Genomic DNA, 19,503 nt, shown 5'->3' on the forward strand with positions numbered 1-19,503 from the left:
ATCCGCATGTCTGCTTTTGTGCCAGTACCATGCTGTTTTTCTCTAGAGCTTTGTAACATATCTTTAAGTCCAGGACTGTGATACTTCCTACTTTATTCTTGTTGCCCAGTATTGTTTTTGCTATTCCGGGTCTCTTTTGATTCCATGTAAATTTTAGGTTTCTTTTCTTTAGTTCTCTGAAGAATGAGGATGGTATTTTTATGGGGATTGTTAAATCTGTGTACCAGTTTTGGAAGTATGGCCATTTTGATGGTACTGGTACTACCTATCTAGAAATAGGGGATATCTTTCCATTTTCTGAAGGCCTCTTCAATCTCCTTTTTCAGAGTACTGTGGTTTTCATTATAGAGGTCTTTTTACTTGTTTAATTCCTATTTAATTTCTCTTGATGCTATTGTGAATGGTACTGTTTTCCTAATTTCTCTCAAGTTTTATTGTTGTTGTATAATGTGATAGGTAGGCCTGTGGCCTGATGAGCCACCTCAGAACTCTACCAGACTGACTGCCTTAAGCATCTGGGTATAACAATTTTCAACAATGTTCTGAGAAAGCCAACTCCTTTAGGGGCCAAACCATAGGGAATTAGTCTTAGACAAATTAAATCTTTCTTCTCAAGTGCTTACACCAGTATGACAATAAATGAATGAGAGCTACACAGATATCTTTAAAACAATTCTGAGTGGAACAGTATGTTTAAAGTTCAAAAACTAGCAGAATTAAACTCTGTATTGGAATATATGAGTGTAGTAAGTATAGAGAAGCAAGAATGTTTAATCTCAACAAAAGGATAATGGGGGGTTATAATGAGAAAGGGAATGCTAAAGATGGAGAAGCTTATGACTTTCTTGACTTGGGTGATAGACATGCATGTGTTTATAAATATTCCTTAAATAGAACAAATGTTTTGGGCCCCCTTCTCTTCATTTATATTTAAAATAAAAGTATTAAGAAAAAAGAATACAGCTGGGCATGGTGGCACATGCCTGTAATCCCAGCATTCAGGAGACTGAGCCAGGAGGATCTCCTCAAGTTCAGGGCCAGCCTGAACTATAAAACGAGACCTTGCCTCAAACAAAAGCAAAAAAGAAAGAAAGAATACAATTGAGGTATACTTGGTAAAGGGGCATCCTATCTGCAACTAACTCTCAAATTTTTCAGAAAGAACCAGCATTCGTTATTTCATGTAAGAAATCACAAAGGAAGGAAGAAAAATGACATATTCTAAGTAGAATATTTTCATCTCCTTTTATTGAAGGAAATAGAAACTTGTGCTGCTGAGATAGTGGTACCTCAGAGCATGACAAGGTGGTCAAAGGGGCTGACACGACAAGTCACAATGTTGGCCAAGCATCCTACCATAGTGGGAGGACCAAAACCACAAACATTGCAGGAGGTAGCAAACATCCCCAACACCCAGTGTAAGTAAGCATTTCCATTTGCAGAGAGTTTGGCCATGCATCTTGAAAACAGGGTCCCCTTATAGCTGATAGGATATGATTTCAGGTCACTAAATCCAACCAAAACTAATATATATAGTATCAGATTTGGAGACCTCTTTCTTAGACCCAAATATTTAGGCCACCAGAAGATCTAAATTTATCTTTCAGCAGTCCATCCAAGATAAAAAAAAAAGAAGCTGAGCTCTTGAAACATCACATAAGCATAGCTGGACAGGTGCTGATGCCCAGCCTTGCTCTAAAAGTAGCTGCATTTTTTTCCCCTGACTTCTCACTGTACTTTCACTCAGCATGTGCCTTTGGAAACCTCCCAGTGTTATAAACAAGGATAAAATGGAGACAGCAGCCTAAGGGATGCAGGGAATCAGAAGCTGCTACATAGCCAAGATCACTTCACAGGAAATAGCATGAGGAACACTATTAGGTCAAGGTTCTCCCAAACAGCTGCCAGAAGCATACACAAAGAAAAATGTGGCAGTCCTCCCATGTCAGGATCAGCTGCACCAAAGTCATGGTCTAGGAACCTGAGCCACTTCACGTCCCTGGCACATTATCAAACTCCATGGCATTTCCAAGCTGTTCTGGTTTTCAGGTACAATGAGATGTGCTGGCAATTCAGTCACAGAAAAGCAAGCACTAAAGAAATCTCAACCAACTGCAAATTATTTTAGTATTACCAAACTATAAATTTATATTGTCAAGAACTGATTGTGGGGAGTGGGGAACAGGGATGGCTGAGATTTTGCTTTGTAGAAATAGAGGTCCAAGATTTATGTATTGTAAACCCTTGATCATAAACCAACCTCACATTCATAAATTGAAAAGAACTTCCTTATTTAGAAACAGTAATCATCAGATCAGTCATCCAGTTTCAGTTCTCTTCAGTGCTGGATACATGGTTTCCAAAGATCAAAGTCCTGAGAACCCTAGATCAGGAGATGGGAGGAGCAGGGCAAGAAGAGGGTGCCAGGGGCTGGAATTTCTGAAATGAGCATTTATTTCACAGAAGGCTTGGCACAATGAGACTGCCTGAGCATGGTTTTAGTGATTGTTCTTGGTTGCCTCCTTTGCTGCAGCAATCAGTGGAGTGAGACTGGAGAGGGGCTTGGCAATCTTCAGGAACTGATGCTAGAAAGAAGAAAAAGCAAAAGACATATGACTATACCATTTTTCCTTATCCACCATTACAAGGCATCCATGTTTGTAGAAGGTGAATCGAAGGACATCTTTATGAGATAACCATTTTGGAAAACTGGCAGTAACTACCTACAAATAAACACACAGCTACCCTATACTCTAGCAATACCAACCCTAGGTATAGTCCCAAGAGAAATGAGTTTATATAACCACCAAAAGACATATAGAAGGCTTTACTTACAAGAGTCAAGAACTGGAAAGTACCCAAATGTTCAAGAAAATGAATGTTATATTCACATTATACTATACAAAAATTATACATAGCAATAAAAATGAATAAACAATTGATATATTGAGATGAATCCCACAGACATGATGAATGAAAGAAGACACACAGAGAATTCATATTGTATGGTTCCATTTCTTATTAGGTAAGACTAATCTATGGTAGTAATTAGAATACAGTGGTACCTTGGTTCATGAAATTGATTCTTTCCATGATTCTGGTCACAAACTGAGGTGGACCAGAACCAAATCAAATTCAATGGTTAGGTTCAATGTTGACCTTATGGGGAAATTTGATTCAGTTCTCACCCAATTCGGTTCAGAATTATGGAGAGAACTGAGTTCATAAACTGAGGTACCACTGTAATAAGCATCTCTGGGGAAGATACTGACTGACTGAGATCCACTCATAAAATATAATACTATATTTCAGGATCACTGATTCAGAAAAATTTTTTAAAAAGAGACAGGGTCTCACTATGTTGTCCAGGCTGGTCCTGAATTCCTAGGTTCAAGCAACCCTTCTGAGGTCCCCAGCCTCCTAAGTAACTGAGAATACAGATGCATATCATCATGACTGGCTCAGAATGGGTTGTTCTATCCTTGAGTCCAGTAAGTCTTATTAATCCATAGTTTGGTCCTTCCCCAAATCATTTTCACTGGGCTGTAATTTGAGCCATTCCATCAATGTTTAACATATTCACGATGGGCTGTAGCTGGGCAACCTGAACCACCAATGGTACAAGGCAGCAGGAATGTGTTAAAGTTTAGGAGAAAATACCATATGAAAACTGTATTCTAGCTGGGTGTGGTGGACATGCCCATCATCTCAACTACCCACAAGGCCAAGGCAGAAGGATTGCAAATTTTAGGCCAGTGTGAGCAACATAGTGAGTTGCTGTCTCAAAAAAATATACGTAATAATAGTAATAATGATAGTAATAATAAAGGTACTGAGAACAAGAAATTACTGTTACTATGAAGGGAATAAAAGAACTTGCTAAATCATGAAGATAGGAATTCCAATATATTATCCTATGTATTTCTGTCCATACATGTGTTCTCATAGAAGAAATGTGAAAACTTTGATTTAAGATTCTGAAAGTCTTAGCTTTGGGTATTTACAATGTACACTAAAGGAGTTAAAGAGCTAGTGATCAGCTATCACATTTATACAATTCTCCAAGAACAATTGCTACCCAACTAGCAGGCCTGTTTCCTTCTCTGAACAAAATAAACTAGTTAAGTCCTACAGATCTTCCAGTTCTGACATTTTCTGAACCTGTAAGAACAGAGGCTAAGAGCACAAACACTTAAGAACCAAACAGATGTAGGTTAAAATCCTTGATCTACCACTTTTCAGCTATATAATTATGGGAAAGTAATTAAACTTCAATCTCCTCACCGGTAAAACAAATGGGACTAAAAGAACCTGTAACTACCAGAGCTTTTGTGAAGAAGATAGTCAGAGCTCAGTGCCTAAACTGTGGTAAATATTCAATACAATGCATTTATTATTAGTTATATTACTGTATTAGGAAAAAAACTTTAGAGGGCACTAACCTTTCAATAACTACAGTTTGGTGGGGCCAGGGATATAGCTCAGTGGCACCGCACCTGCCTTGCAAGCACAAGGTCCTGAGTTCAATCCCCAGGTACCACAGAAAAAAATAAAAATCTCAGCCTCACCCTAACCTGTCTGGGATGCATCCTCTCTGTGCTTTCTCCAGTGCACTGCATCAATAAGCTCTTAACTTTAAAAAATAAAATAACTAGTTTGGTACCTAATTAAGAATGTGATCTTTACCTGTCATAGGCTTAGAATAACATTTGCGTACCTCCCAATGCCTAGGGTTTCCAGAATATAACTCATGAAAGTCAAAAGGGATTCTATGTTATACTGTCTGTTCCAAAGGAGTCTAGAGACTAATGGGTTACATTTGGCAGAATTCATATCTTATTTCTAATAGGCCAGTGCTAGCCTCAATTACAAAAAGGTGCTAAAAATGTAGGTCAATACTTTAAGTAATCTCATTCATTAGTAAATATTTTCTGAATACCTATTCCCAGTCTGGTCTTGGATAAAAAAAGAGACTCAGAGAGATTAATAAGAGAGAGGTTATAATCCAGTGGTAAAGACAGAGATATTTAGAACCATTTTTAACACAAAGCAGTATGCTAGGTCCGTCCCTGCCCAGCTCAGTCAATCTTGGTCTTCATGATACAAAAGCAATGACAATGCTTACAGATCAATCACCATCATGAAGCTTCATGTGATACTTTCTATTAAATTACCTGTTGGCAGTATAGTAAAAAGACACTACATATAAAAAATTATATTTAAAACATAAATATAGGGCTGGAGATTTAGCTCAGTGGTTCTGCTGCCTGCCTCGCAAATGCAAAGTCCCAAGTTCGATGCCTAGTACCAAAAAACAAAAACCATAAATGTTAAATACAAATGATGTGGCTTGCTATAGGCAGTTTTTACAATTGTATAAAGTAATTATGCTGCAACCTCAGGATTAGGCAGGTGAACTTTTATGAAAAGTTTAGTGAACTCTGGATTTCCCTGTACCCTTGGCAGAATCTCACTCCAGACAAGTAGAATATCATTGCTCTGAGAGTTTCTAAAATAGAAACTTCAAAGACTCCAAAAAATGCATTCACTATCTTCGAAATTTATGTTCCTTTCCTAAAATATACCTTTTGTGTTTATTCCAATAAAATAAAACTTGTGTAAGATTTAACTTTTCAGAGAGCTGCTTCTCATCAAGCACAAACAAAATCTCCCAGACTAATTCAAGCAACCAAAGGAAGCACTACAGAAAGATCCAAGCAGGGCTCAATGTGATCTCAGAAAGTAGATTTTAAGCTGAGCCTAGGAGGGTATGTGAAGTTTTAATGGGCTAAGGAAGACACTAAGGGAATTTTACGACTAATGACAAGGTGAAGGACAGGAAAGTAAGTATACAGAAGAGTGTGGGAAGTGACAGGAGAGAAGCTTAGTTCTATGACAAACAGTGCTTTATAGACAAAAATGAAATACAAAAGGTGCTTCCCTATAGAGGGGTGGTTACCTGCAACAGCTCTTTAGCTGAACCTCTCTTCTCCACATCCATCTCAAGACAGCGGTTCAAAAAGTCTCGGAAGATAGCTGACAGCTTCTCTGGGTTCTGAAGCTCTGGGGTCCCATTGGTGGCAATGAGGTACAAGGCCTGGCAATATAAATGGAGAATCACTTTGAGCTCCAACTGGGGTTCTCTTTTGTCTCCAGACACATCCTGTAAAAATATGGCCAGCTGCCGTATGCCCTAAGCTTCAAAGAGGCAGCTGTGGCATTATAGAAAGAATATGACCTAAGGGTCAGGCTTAACATTTAAAGGCTATGGATCATGTTCATGCTGGTAAAATCTAACTTCTTTTTAGTGCCTGTCTGAATAGAAAGAATTTTGTAAACATAGAAAGTTAGTTACAAACCTAAGGGTTTATTATTACTCATTACAAATCGAAAGGGTTTATTATTCACTTAGCCTGATGAGCTAAACATCTGCCTAGCTGCAGGCAGAAATTATTCCTGGGGCCTTCACCTCAGTCATCCAAGAGCTGATCTCTTCTAGCAGGAGAGACTATAAGAAGGAATGTTAGGTTAAGCAGCAAATTGTTTTACTATTGCCTCCTTGGCCCCTAATATGAAGCATCTCTTTGGAAAGGTAAAAGCACAGAATAGGAAACCTTTACAAGTGCTCGGCACTTTAACTCAACAGGTATATATACAGTATATGTACCACAGTAATTGAGAAATAGACGCCAAGAAATGTCATCCCCATTTCACAGGTAAGGTCCAGAAATATAAACCTATATGCCTAGGATCACACTGTTCATATATGTGCATGTCCTGTAATTCCAGTCTTATTTCTTTTTTTTTTGGTACCAAGGATCAAACTTGGGACCTTGAGATTGCGAGGCAGGCAGCAGAACCACTGAGCTAAACTCCTGGCCCAATTCCAGTCTTATTTCTATCACATCCCATTGATCAACACCTTCAAATCTGCAAGGCCATTCTAAAGCAGTGAAGAGGGGGCCGAGGATTTATCTCAGTGGTGCCGCCGCCTGCCTCGCAAACACAAGGTCCCGAGTTCGATCCCCAGTACCAAAAAAAACCCCAAAAAACAAACAACTAAAGCAGTGAAGAATGTGTTCTACATAGTCAGGCAGCAAAGCTGGCACCAAAGGGTAGAAACTATGGAAGTTAGTTTCAGTTTGGTACAATGAATCAGAGCTATCCAAGAGTGACCTGAGCATGTAGTTAAGGATAACAGCACAATGGTAGTGACTATGCACAGGAAATTCCTGCATTGGATGGGAGGTTGGCTTAAATGAAAAAATAAAAGCAATGAGAATAACTTTCACATATGCCTACAAACATTACCAATCTACTTGTATTGTTATGTTAATGTACTCTGCTTTCCTTTCCTAGTATAAAAGATAAACTGTGGTCTAATATGATGCCCTTTATTTGATCCAACCCCTTTCATCTAATTAAGGACATCACTCTTTTTTTTTTGTACTGGGGATCAAACTCAGTACCTTGCGCTTGCAAGGCAGGTGCAGCACCACTGAGCTAAATCCCCAGCCCCAAGGACATCACTCTTGAAGATGTCACGTCTCTCATGTATAAGACCATTTTCTTCCTGTTCACTAGATCATTCCCAAAAGCAAAGAAACATCATCTTTCAACCCACCTTCCCCACTTCAAGATAGTGCTTCATACCTTTCATAGCAAAACTTCAAGAGAAAAAAATGTTTATCAATGCTATCTCAATTTTCTCTTCTATTTCCATTGATTTACTCTAATTAACCTTTCATCCCTTTCACTTTATTGATAACTGTCAAGATCATCAATAACTTCCACACTGGCAAATCCAATGTTCATTTCTCAATCTCATTATACTCAGTCAACGCATTTTCTGAGTCTACTTTTCACTTCTACTCATACCAATGTCATCCAAGTGACCTCTCTTGTTTGAACTATCACAATAGTCTCTCACAGTTTTCCCATAGACAGTCAAAATTCCACAATGAATTCCCAACTCTGCAGAATAAAAGCCAAGTTCTCACAAAAGCCTACAAGGTCTTATCTGTTGGTCTGCTGCTAACTCTCTGACTTTGACTACCATACTACACCTTTCCCTCTCATTTCAGGGACACAGGCCTCCTTGGTCTTCTTCAAGACACAACAAGCACATTCTTATCATTTATATTTTAAGTTCAACAATGTTTAGTTTTATTAACAAAAGATAACACAGAGAGAGAACAGTCTGAGTCCCATGTCCTGGAACTAGAGACAATGACCCAAATAACTAGAAATAAGACTGATAACACTTACTCTCAGAGGGTTTTCATTGAGGTACGGGGGCTCTCCTTCAATCATTTCAATGGCCATGATGCCCAGGGACCAGATGTCAACTTTGGGCCCATACGCCTTCCTCGTCACAACCTCTGGTGCCATCCAATATGGAGTTCCCACCATAGTGCTCCGTTTGCTCTGCTCTGGAGTAATTTGTGCACAGAATCCAAAATCAGCTAGAAAAGGAGAGAAAAAAATAGACATTTAGGATATTCCTTCAGTGAGTGCTGACTTTGTGCCTACCCACAGGTGTCACTCTGCCTGCAATCTCTTATTTCACCGAAGTAGGAGGCACTTGACTGCCACCCTCATGTCTAGTTTCTAAGCCTATTCCTTGTTCATTCCTGAGGAGAAACAGGAACAACATAAAGAACATGTCCTCTAGCTTCTTACTTTCTTTTCAAATCAGAAGGAACTTGCATTAAAGTTCAAGCAGCCTGTTTTGGCCTTGTTTTGCCCTAATTTTGCTTTATTCTTGAAAATCAACAATCCCATACCCAATAATAAGACATTTAACTCTTTGCCTTATTCCTTGGACATGAGTCCTTAAATCAGACCCCAATCACTCTCTCCTACCACTAGGGATGGCCCTGTTTTTATCATTTCCTCACTTAGTTCCCCAAGCCAGAAGCTGCTAATAGTCCTCTCATAAACTGCCCATTTACCTGAAACAGCTTGTTTGCTGAGACAACTTGTCTTTATACTTTTGAACAAAAATCTCTGGGGATCTTTGATAGAAAAGAGTATGTCTTCTTACTCGTCTTTATCCTTTCAGGTATTTAGGTATTTAGAAGTCTGTTTGCCAAATACATAACTGAATGAAATGACACAAAACTCCTTTCAAATTACTCATTACAAGTCTGTCATACTAGACTGAGAATTCCTTGAAGGTTAGCAAAATGTAACCCAAGGCCAATCATGGGACCTAGCACAGAGTAGGGATTCAGAAAAAAAAATGGCTGAATGTATAAAAGAGTAAAAAAAAAGAGTATAAAAGAAAAATAATAAAATAATAATAAAAAATACAATGCATAATATAAAGAGGCCATACTATCCCAGGAAATAATAAAGACTGATGAATGGTGTAGTTACTATTATATGTTTACCATCCCAGAGAAGACAAGACCCTACAGGGACAGAAGTACTATCATTCCTAGGGCTGGGAATTTAGCTCAGTGGCACCAGGCCTGCCTTGCAAGCGCAAGGTCCTGGGTTCGTTCCCCAGTACCAAAAAAAAGTATTATCATTGTTACTTACTTAGCTTGACAGAGCCATCCATTCCCAACAGAATGTTGTCACTCTTGATGTCTCTGTGAATGACCTGGTTTGAATGCAGAAACTCCAGAGCTTGCAGACACTATTGAAGTGGTGGAGGTAGAGGGAGAAAGAAAGGACATATAATACATAAAACTTAAGATAAAATTGACTAATCCAACTTCTTTTTGTTTTTGGTTTTGTTTTTCTTTAGTGGTTGTACTGAGGATTGAACCCAGAGCTTCCCTCAGCCCTTTCATTTTAATTTGAAACAAGATTTTGCTGAATTGCTCAGGCGGGCCTCAAATTTGTAATCCTCCTGCCCCAGTCTCCACAGCAGCTGAGATTACAAATGCGTACCATGATATTCCGCTCTAACATCCTCATTCTAAGACAAAGGAAGGGCCCCATGTATAAAAGGACTGGCCTCCAATCAGAGGCAGAGACCTATCTAGAACAGAGTCTTCTTTTAACTAAGCATTCTTGTAACACTCCATTTTGCTATTCATCAGATGATAGTTCACTTATACAAAGGAGTTCCTCCAATGTATTTTCATGTTTGGAAAGCAGACCTAGAAGCAGTGCATTATAAGAATCTTATTTTGGTAAGGGAATAGTTTATACTATTTTGGATTTGCTGAGTCTTACATACCTATGAAACACGAAGACAAATGTCCAGTAGGCAACTGAATTTTTAAATCTACATACAGAGGTAAATATTTACAAGTCATTTGCAGTAAGGTGGGTTTTTTAAATCTTGTTTTGTTTTGGTTTTGGTGGTGGAGGTTTAACCCAGGACAATCCACACACTAAGCACACATTTTACCACTGAGCTTACCACCAGCTAGGCATTTTTCTAAGTTTTAGGAATGGCTGAAATAGACAAAGGCTACAGGAAGAGAAGAACCTTAAAAAATACCTATCTTTATCAGGCAGGATGAGTGACAAAGAGACAAAATAGTGATATTAAATGCCTAGTTCTGCTACTTCCTAACTGACCATATCATTCAAATCACCTTCTCTGGTATACTATTTTCCTATCTGTAAAATGGGGGCTCAGATAAGATAATCTCAGCTCTTGTCTTAAATGTAATAATTTCAATGCATTAACCCAAAACTAAATTTTTAGAAGCTTCTACCAATTAAAAAATACTACAGATAAAAGTCAATAGGTCCTAATTTAATGCTTTACTTTCTAAGAACATGCTAAGGGCTAAATGAAAAACAACCAATGTCAGGCCGAGGATTTAGCTCAGTGGTTCCACCGCCTGCCTCGCAAGTTAAGGTCCTGAGTTTGATCCCCAGTACCAAAAAACAAAACAAAACCAATGCCCATAATTGGATTTTCTTCCTCAAAAGAAGGGCTATTGGTAGGAGGCTGGACACCCAGGTCTCTGGATGTTAAAAGCTATGATAAAAGGGATGATCTTGAGATATCAGAACCCTCATACATTGTTGGCAGAAATATAAAATGGTACAGACACTTTAGAAGGAAGTCTGGCAGTTCCTCAAAATATTAAATATAGTCACGTATCACCAACAATTCTACTTATATGTAATACCCAAGAAAAAATGAGAATGCATGTCTACACAAAATCTGGTATATGAAAATTCATAGCAGCATTTTTCACAAGAGGGGAAAAAGGGAAAGGGGGGAGGGAAAGAGAGAGAAGGAAAGAAAGAAATAAATAACCCAACATTCAGCCATGGTAGCCTCTGCCTCGGCACTTTGGGAGGCTGAAGCAGGAAGATTGCAAATTCAAGATCAGACATGAGAAGTTACTGTCAATAAGGAGTTTCCTTCTAGGATATCTAAAATTCATTATGATGATGGTTGTAAAAACCCTAGGAATAATTTCTCATTTTTTATGGCTGAGTAGTACTCCATTTTATTAAAAAAACCACATTTTCTTTATCCAATCTCTAGTTGATGGGCATTTGGGCTGTTTCCAAGTTTTAGCGATCACAAACTGTGCTGCTATGAACATGGGTGCACGTATATCACTGTGGTATGATTCCATTAATTCTTTGGGGAAGATCCCCAGCAGTGGAATAGCCGGGTCAAATGGGACTTCCAATCCTAGCTCTTTGAGGTATCTCCATACTGATTTCCACAGTGCTTGCACCAGTCTACACTCCCACCAGCAGTGGAGCACGGTTCCTCTTTCCCCACAGCCCCGCCAGCATTGGTTATTGGTTGATTTCATGATAGCAGCCATTCTTTCTGGAGTGAAGTGGAATCTCAGTGTTGTTTTCATTTGCATCTCTCAAATGACCAGTGATATTGAACATTTTTTCATGTATTTATTTGCTATTTCTACTTCTTTGTCTGAGAAATGTCTGTTTATTTCAGATGCCCATTTTTGGATTGGGTCTTTAAATTTGGGAGGTCTGATTTTTTTAAGTTCTTTATAGATTCGAGATAGTACACCTTTGTCTGAGGAAGAGCAGGTGAAGATTTTTTCCCACATTGTGGGCTGTTATAGCTAAGTGGATGCACATTGAGGCAATACTCTTAAGTGAAATAAATAGGACACACATGAATAAATACCGAATAGTTTCTCTGGTGTGAGAAACTGAAAGTGTAAATAAGGACTAAATGTATAATAGGTAATGTGAAATAGGAAGAAAAGAGACAAAGGGGAAGGAAGTGGGAGGGCTAGGGGAAAGGATAGAAGGGAATGGGATTAATATGAGAAAATGGAAAAATAGGAACAAAATCTTTGTAAATAGGGAGGAATGGAGGGGTTGAAGGGAAGGCTGGGCAAGGCTGAAAAACAAGAGAGACTATGTAAAGGTGCAAATTTCCAATGATGAATGTCATTATATTGTATACCTAAAATGTACCAATGATTAAAATGAATAATCGATAATGTAAAACAGGAAGAAAAGGTCCAAAAGGGTAGGGGTAGTGGGAGGGGCAGGGGAAAGGAAAGAAGGGAAAGGAAAAATGATGAGAAATGGAAATAAAGTCTTTGTAAATAGGGAAGGGTGGAAGGGGTGAAGGGAGGGCTAGGAATGGGGAAAAAATAAGAACCAAGATGCATCATGTAAAGGTACAATTCCCAATGAGAAATGTAATTGTATTGTATACCTACAATGTACCAATAAAAGAATTTAATAAAAAAAATTATACTTTTCAAATAAGTATAAAAATAGAAGTGGGTATAAACTATAAAAAAAACCCTAGGAATATACTAAAAACTAGTGTATATACTTTAATGGGTGAATTATATGATGTATAAATTACATCTCAAAAGCTGTTTCAAAAAGTGGGTAATTGTCTCTATTGGATTTTAAGAATAGTAACAGCACCTGTTTATTTAACATTTAAAACTTTATAAGTGTTTTTGTTTAGCTCACTAAAACTCCTAAGAGTGAACTATTATGATCCCCATTTGCAGACAAGGAAGGAAACTAAGGCAGAGAAAAATTACACAAGCTCCTCACAGCTCATAAAGTGAGATCAACTTTTTTTTTTTCTGTGCTAGGAATCAAACCCAGGGCCTTGCATGTGCCAGGCAAGCATGACACCACTGAGCTACATACCTAGCACCCCACTGCTTTTTGATTCTTATAGTACCCCTAAGGCACATACAGTATGAACATTTCAATTTCTATTTTATAGATGAATAATTTGAGGCAAAATAATTTCCCCAATAGACATGTACATATATTCTCCACCAATAAAAGTTGGTTGCTGGAGTTGGAGGTGAAAACAACTTTGATATTATAGTGGTTTGTGGTCTTGAAAGAGCCAAATATGTATACAATAATATATCTGTAGTATTAAAATTTCATAGGAGCAATGTAATTAGAAGAAAATCTAAAAAGGCTCTTTTGGGAGGAGCTACCAAAAAACATTTGAGAAATATTGCATTAATGAGCTCTTAAATACGAATCCTAGCTGGATACTAATTCCATTAACCTACTTTTACACATCCTATGTCCCAAAGTTGGTAATGTAAAGGTGACTGTATTTTCCACAGCAGTATAGATTTCATGGCACTTTATTTTAACATGGATTAAATATACAACTATGTAATTTTATCTAAATGCCTCCAGGTGTTGAACCATGAAACCCTAATCACACTATTACATTCTTCCAAAATTCTGAACCTCAGCTGGGGGTGGTAGCACACAACTGTAGTCCCATCACTCTAGGTGTCTGAAGAAAAGAGGATCACAAGTCAGAGCCCACGCTAGGCAACTTAGTAAGACCCTGTCTCAAAATAAAAACTAAAAAAATAAAACAAACAAACAAAACAAAAGAAGAAGACGAAGAAAAAAAAAAAAAGAAACCTTATTTACTCTTCTATCCTTTCCCCAATTTTCTAACTTTTCTATCAGGTACTGGAAAGTTCCAGTTTCTTAAGAGCAAAATACCCAATATCCTCAGTATCTCTGAATATCCCCTTTACCTTCCTGCTCTAACAGAAAGGTGGAAATGTGGCTAGCCCCTAATATACTGCTTCTCATGAAAGGCTTCTAGAGGACTTTTTCTTCTACCTCTCTTACACCAGCATGTAAATATTTAATAGCAATGAAGACAAAAGAGACTACAGTACAGTGGACTCTTGACTTACGAACTCAATTCGTTTACAAGGGCTGGTTGTAACTCAAGTTGGTCAACTGAAGGCTCAGGCTCCTCTACACAGCCTTCAAAGTCTCTCTCCTATATACACGCAGATCTCAGTGTCCTTAGAGAGACATTGGCCCAGGATTTCTCAATGAACCCCACACCGGAACGGATGTTGTAATGTTCCTTCCAGAATGCTTTAAGGGTTAAATCTGTATCTGAGACCATTTGGAAGCACAAGCAGCTGGCACAGGGCATAACTCAAGACTTTGGTCATAAGTTAAAACTAAAATTCTGGTCATAACCCAAATTGTTCATATATCAGGCTGATTGTAACTCGAGGGTCCACTTGTATTTAAGCTTTGTTTTTTATTTGGTTTTCTTTTTCTTTGGTACCGGGGATCGAACTTGGGTCCTTGCGCTTACAAGGCAGGCAGCGGAACCACTGAGCTAAATCCCCAGCCCTGTTTTTTATTTGTTTTGCCAGGAAGTATTTTACCTTAGATTTTTGCTGGCTTGCTTCTACACATCATTCAGATGCTTACTCAAATCTATGGTGAAACCTTTGCCCTACTTAAAATAACATTTCTTACCCTGCTTTTTTCCTTCATGGCACATAAATAAGGAAGGGAAGCAGAATAAAAATATAATTAAAATATATGTCCATGTAAAAGAGATAAAGGAAAATATAAGTTATCAATATAAATTGAAGTTATGAATGATGTGTTTAAATATATACTCTGTGTCATGCATGGTGCACGTCTATAATCTTAGCTATTTGGGAGATGACAAAGGCAGACGGATCGAAAGTTCAAGCCCAAACTGGGCAACTTTGCAAGACTCTTTCTCAAAATAAAAAAATTAAACATAAAGACCTGGGGATGTACCTCAATACAAAGGCTCTCAGTTTAACTCCCAGTATCCCTCTCACACAAAAAAATACACATACTAAATACACACACACACAAACACACACACACACACACACACACACAATCTTACTTTACTTTCTGGTTATTTTCTAATTTTTCTACAATGGGCAGAATAAAGTTATCTTTAAAGAAAAACTCATTATAGAAATTATAAAATACAGGCACAACACAGGAATGATGATAGTATCCATGCTAATTTTTCCCACTTTCACAGAGCCTGGGCTGAAATCTCGCTGGGCATGAAACTTTCATTGAAACATGGAGGCACTTCCTGCTCAAGGCTGCCTGGCCCTTGGCCTTACCTCACGACACACAGCAGCAATCTGGCCTTCATCCATACAGGTTTCTGTCACCACATCTGTCAAGGAGCCTCCAGCCAAGTATTCCATGACAACCCACAGTTCATCGCCCACAAGGTAACTGCAGGAATACAGATAAAGGGTGAGAAGGAATAAACACAGTACAATGAGCCACTGCATTAGGTTACAAAGACTAAGCATAGAGAGTGAAACTATCTCAGCCACCTTTAAAAAAGTCTAAGGTTCTTTACTTTGGAGAAAAGCAGAATGTTGGGGACATTGTTACTAACTTTAAATCTCATAAGGATGCTCCTGGATCCTTATGTATAAAAAATACACATTCTATGAAGTCCCAAAGGGTAGAATTAAGAGCATCAGATTGAAGATACAATAAAATTATACTTCATCACAACACAAAGGAAAAGCTCCTGAAATTAGGAAGACTAGCATAAATCCCAAACCTCTCAAACCATCCAAATAGGGAATACGCAAACATTTGATAAAGATGGGATTTGGATCCCATGTTATGAATAGTAAGGAGAGCTACTAAACATCTGAGAGTTCTATTAGACCTGAAATGTGAGATTATTTGGGTCTTTCCAAGACTCTACCCCCAGAGGCCAGCACAGCAGATGTCAGTATTTACTGAATAAATCCATGAGTACAATAAAAAATAACTGTAAATATTAAATGAAATGATAGTAATAAAAGTTCTTTAAAAGGTTTAAAGTGTTACACAAACATTATGCTGATGATGACTTCTATTTTTACTATCTTGATTCTAGCCTCTTAAGTCAAGGCTATGGTTTAGTAACATAATTCCTTGGAAAGCTTATGGGTTGACAGGAGTTAGACCTGATAGTTTCACTCTGGGATTGGATCATTCAGCCTTGATGTGATAAATAAAAGATTCCTTAACCTGTCAGGTCAATGTTTCCTCACTTGTAGAATATGACAAATAAGAAACAAAGTTAGCTCAGAGCCCCTACACAACTCTTCTGCTAGCCTTGAACAAAGAAGCTGGATTAGAAAAAAACATTTCTTGGGTTATCTTGAGCTATGAGATATGTCATCTGTTCTTTACCTGGATAATAAGGCTACTTCTAGGCAGATGAGGAAACTGTTAAATGATTTTGACAATTGGTCTCAACCAATGGGTAAGACTAGGATCCTAGTCCCTTGACTATTAATTTAGTTCTCTTTCTATACAACTGCATTCTTCGTAATGAAAAGTGTTTTTCTTTTTTTCTTTCCTTTGTGTTTTGTTGTTGGTTTTTTTTTTTCTGTACTACTGGGGATAGAACCCAAGTCTTTGCATGTATTAGGCAAATACTCTACCACCGAGCAACATCCTCAGCCCAAGTCCTGTGATGTTTAAGGACCATTACAAGACAGACTGCTTCTGTAGTCTCTCTTCAGACTCCTATGGTCTCAATGTTTATTTCCCCTAAAAAAAAATCACACTGAGGGCCGGGATTTAGCTCAGTGGTGCTGTCGCCTGCCTCTCAAGTGCAAGGTCCTGAGTTTGATCCCCAGTACCAAAAAAAAAAAAAAAAAAAAAATCACATTGAAAATCTAATCCTTATGATGGTATTAGGAAGTGCGGCTTTTGGGAGATGGCTAGATCCTAAGTACAGAGCCCTCACGAATGAGATTAGTCCCCTTATGAAAGGGCTCAGAGAAGGCACCATCTATGAACCAGAAAGTGGGCCCTCACCAAACAGTAAATTTACTGATACCTTGATCTTGGTCTTCCTAGGTTCCAGAACTGTGAAAAATAAATTTGCATTGTTTATAAGCTACCTAGCTTCTGAAATTTTAAAAGTCCAAATGGACTATAATATGTATTCAAAAGTAAATCCAGGACTAGGTAAAATTCCTCCACTGCCAAGAGCCTATTCTTTACCCAATGAAGAGTATACTTTATAGCCTCTCACTCATCCACTAAGAAGGTAATTTTAGCTTAGATGGAGTGAAGAAAGAATGAGAGGATCCAAGTGACTGTCTCTTAGTACTGACAAAACAAAGTCTGCATTTCTGGATTAGACATGTCACCATCAAACTAAAACAATGCAAACCAGATTTAGGTCATCTCAAACATTCTGTGATTATACACTGTGTCAATGTACCTTCAAAAATCCCATCTGAAGGGCCAGGGATTTAGCTCAGTGGTTCTGCTGCCTGCCTCGCAAGTACAAGGTCCCAAGTTCAATCCCCAGTATGAAAAAAAAAAAAACCCCATCTTAAAATAAAGCCCCAGGAGATCACATATTTGAAGAATAAATATGAATGTAGTTCTCTGCAACATTTCACAAAAACTACAGAACCTCAGTTGCAGTATGTGTACTAAATCCTCAGGTTAAGGGCACCCCCTTCTGTGCTCATGAAGAGGTATATTTTTTTCTATACCATACCAGCATGGTGGGCGTAGTGGTATATGCCTGTAATCCCAGCACTCTTGAGAGAGTCTGAGGCAGGAAGATCACAAGTTCAAACCCAGCCTGGACAACTTAGTGACTTAGTGATACTCTGTCTCAAAATAAAAAAAGGGGGGGGGCTAAGGATGTAGCTCAATGCAAAGGCTCTGTATTCATCCCAGTACCACAAAAAAAAAGTAAAAAGAATTGAGAAGGTGAATGATAACTTAGAGAATTCTTCAGGGCCAGTTAGGACCTATATTCAGGAGATTACAATCATTTCTAAGAAAGCTTTATTCTCTATAGCTAACATCATCGTGTATAAGGAAGGTCAAAGTTCAACCCCTTTCCTCTTTAAAGAAACAAAGTCACCAGAGTATTTTAGATGTTGAACAAGAAAGGACAATCATCAAATATGCTACATGAGGAAGAGGTAGCTGATAATATAGTACAAGTAGGAAAGAAATAAGAGTTTAAGAATTAGTCCAATATCAACCTATGACATTTCTGAAACTTGGACAAGAAATTTCAATTTAATGGAAATGTATGTTAAAAAATATACTAAGCATCACATTTTAAAAGCATAAAGCCAGGCCTGGGATTTAGCTCAGTGGTTCCACCACCTGGCTCGCAAGCACAAGGTCCAGAGTTCGATCCCTGGTACCATAAATAAATAAATGAATGAATGAAAGGATAAAGCCAAACCACAAACTATTCCGGAGGATGAGGAGGGTGAAGAAAGATTTTCAATACAAAATAAATTAAGGACCTAGATGTTTGACTCAGGCAGATGGGCAGGACTTCGCTGAGACAAAACAAACAGTAGTACTGGCATCAAATGTTAGCCTCACCCAAAAGGATTTTCCAGCAATATGTAGGGTTGGATTCAAAGAGCTCAGCACTCCAGAAGACACTTAAATTGAAGCAGTTCTGGGTGCTGGTATGGCTTTCTCCTCTAACCCACTGGTCCCAAACACTCCATCCCTCTGACAGATCCACCATTCCATACCTATCCAAGTAGTTCACAATATTTGGGTTCTTGTTTTCCCTCATGACCAGGATCTCATTAATAATGAGCTCCTTCTTTGGTTGCTGCTGAAGATTCATCTGCTTAATGGCCACCTGAAATCATAATACATTCAATGTATAACTAAAGTCACCCAACCTTTAAAGTACTAAGGAAACAAAGACAAATAAGGTCTTAGTTCTCAAGTAATTAATAATTTATCAATGTTAAACAAATGCTTTCTCAAAGTGAAGTCCCCAAGCCAGCAGCATCAACATCTGAGAATGGTTGAAAACAAATTATTTTCAGGCCTCACCCCCAAAATCTATTGGATTAGAAAGTGGTGTTTTAATAAGCCCTCTAAATCATTTTGATATACACCAAAGTTTTAGTATGAAACTTGGATGTAGAAAAATACTTTTAAAAATCATAACATAAAAAAGATACTATAGAAAAAAGTTCATGTGGCCTACGCCTATAATCTCAGCACTGAGGGAGGGTGAGACAGAAGGATCACAAGTTTAAGACCCACTTGGGCAACAAAGTAAGATTCTGTCTGAAGATAAAAAATGAAAAAAAGATCTGGAGATGTAACGCTATGATAGAGTGCTCCTAGGTTTGTTCTCCAGTACTGGGAGGGTGGAGGGAGCAAGCAACAGAAACAAAAATAGGGCAAGAACTCTCAATTTGGAAATGTATAGACTTCCACAGGGAGGCAACTTTCTGA

At 38.2% G+C, this 19,503-nt stretch overlaps 1 protein-coding gene across 8 annotated transcripts in view; it reads right to left on the reverse strand.

Moving 5' to 3' along the window:
* Positions 1–1,231: 1,231 nt before the first annotated feature.
* The window catches only part of Pak1 (p21 (RAC1) activated kinase 1), a 167,540-nt gene continuing 149,268 nt past the window's right edge, over positions 1,232–19,503 (reverse strand). For all 8 annotated transcript variants that reach the window (XM_013067420.3, XM_087212008.1, XM_087212009.1 and 5 more), the window contains 6 exons: positions 18,780–18,892; positions 15,357–15,474; positions 9,547–9,646; positions 8,269–8,465; positions 5,960–6,097; positions 1,232–2,585 (listed from right to left, as the gene is read on the reverse strand). In XM_013067420.3, coding sequence (XP_012922874.1) covers positions 2,499–2,585; positions 5,960–6,097; positions 8,269–8,465; positions 9,547–9,646; positions 15,357–15,474; positions 18,780–18,892 — 753 coding nt within the window. In that variant the 3' untranslated portion in view covers positions 1,232–2,498. The remainder of the gene's footprint in view (positions 2,586–5,959; positions 6,098–8,268; positions 8,466–9,546; positions 9,647–15,356; positions 15,475–18,779; positions 18,893–19,503) is intronic.

This window comes from Heterocephalus glaber, unplaced genomic scaffold, assembly GCF_053883595.1.
Source record: "Heterocephalus glaber isolate CG9 unplaced genomic scaffold, H.glaber_assembly_v1.0 deba00001428, whole genome shotgun sequence".
In the NCBI taxonomy this organism is placed as follows: domain Eukaryota; kingdom Metazoa; phylum Chordata; class Mammalia; order Rodentia; family Bathyergidae; genus Heterocephalus; species Heterocephalus glaber.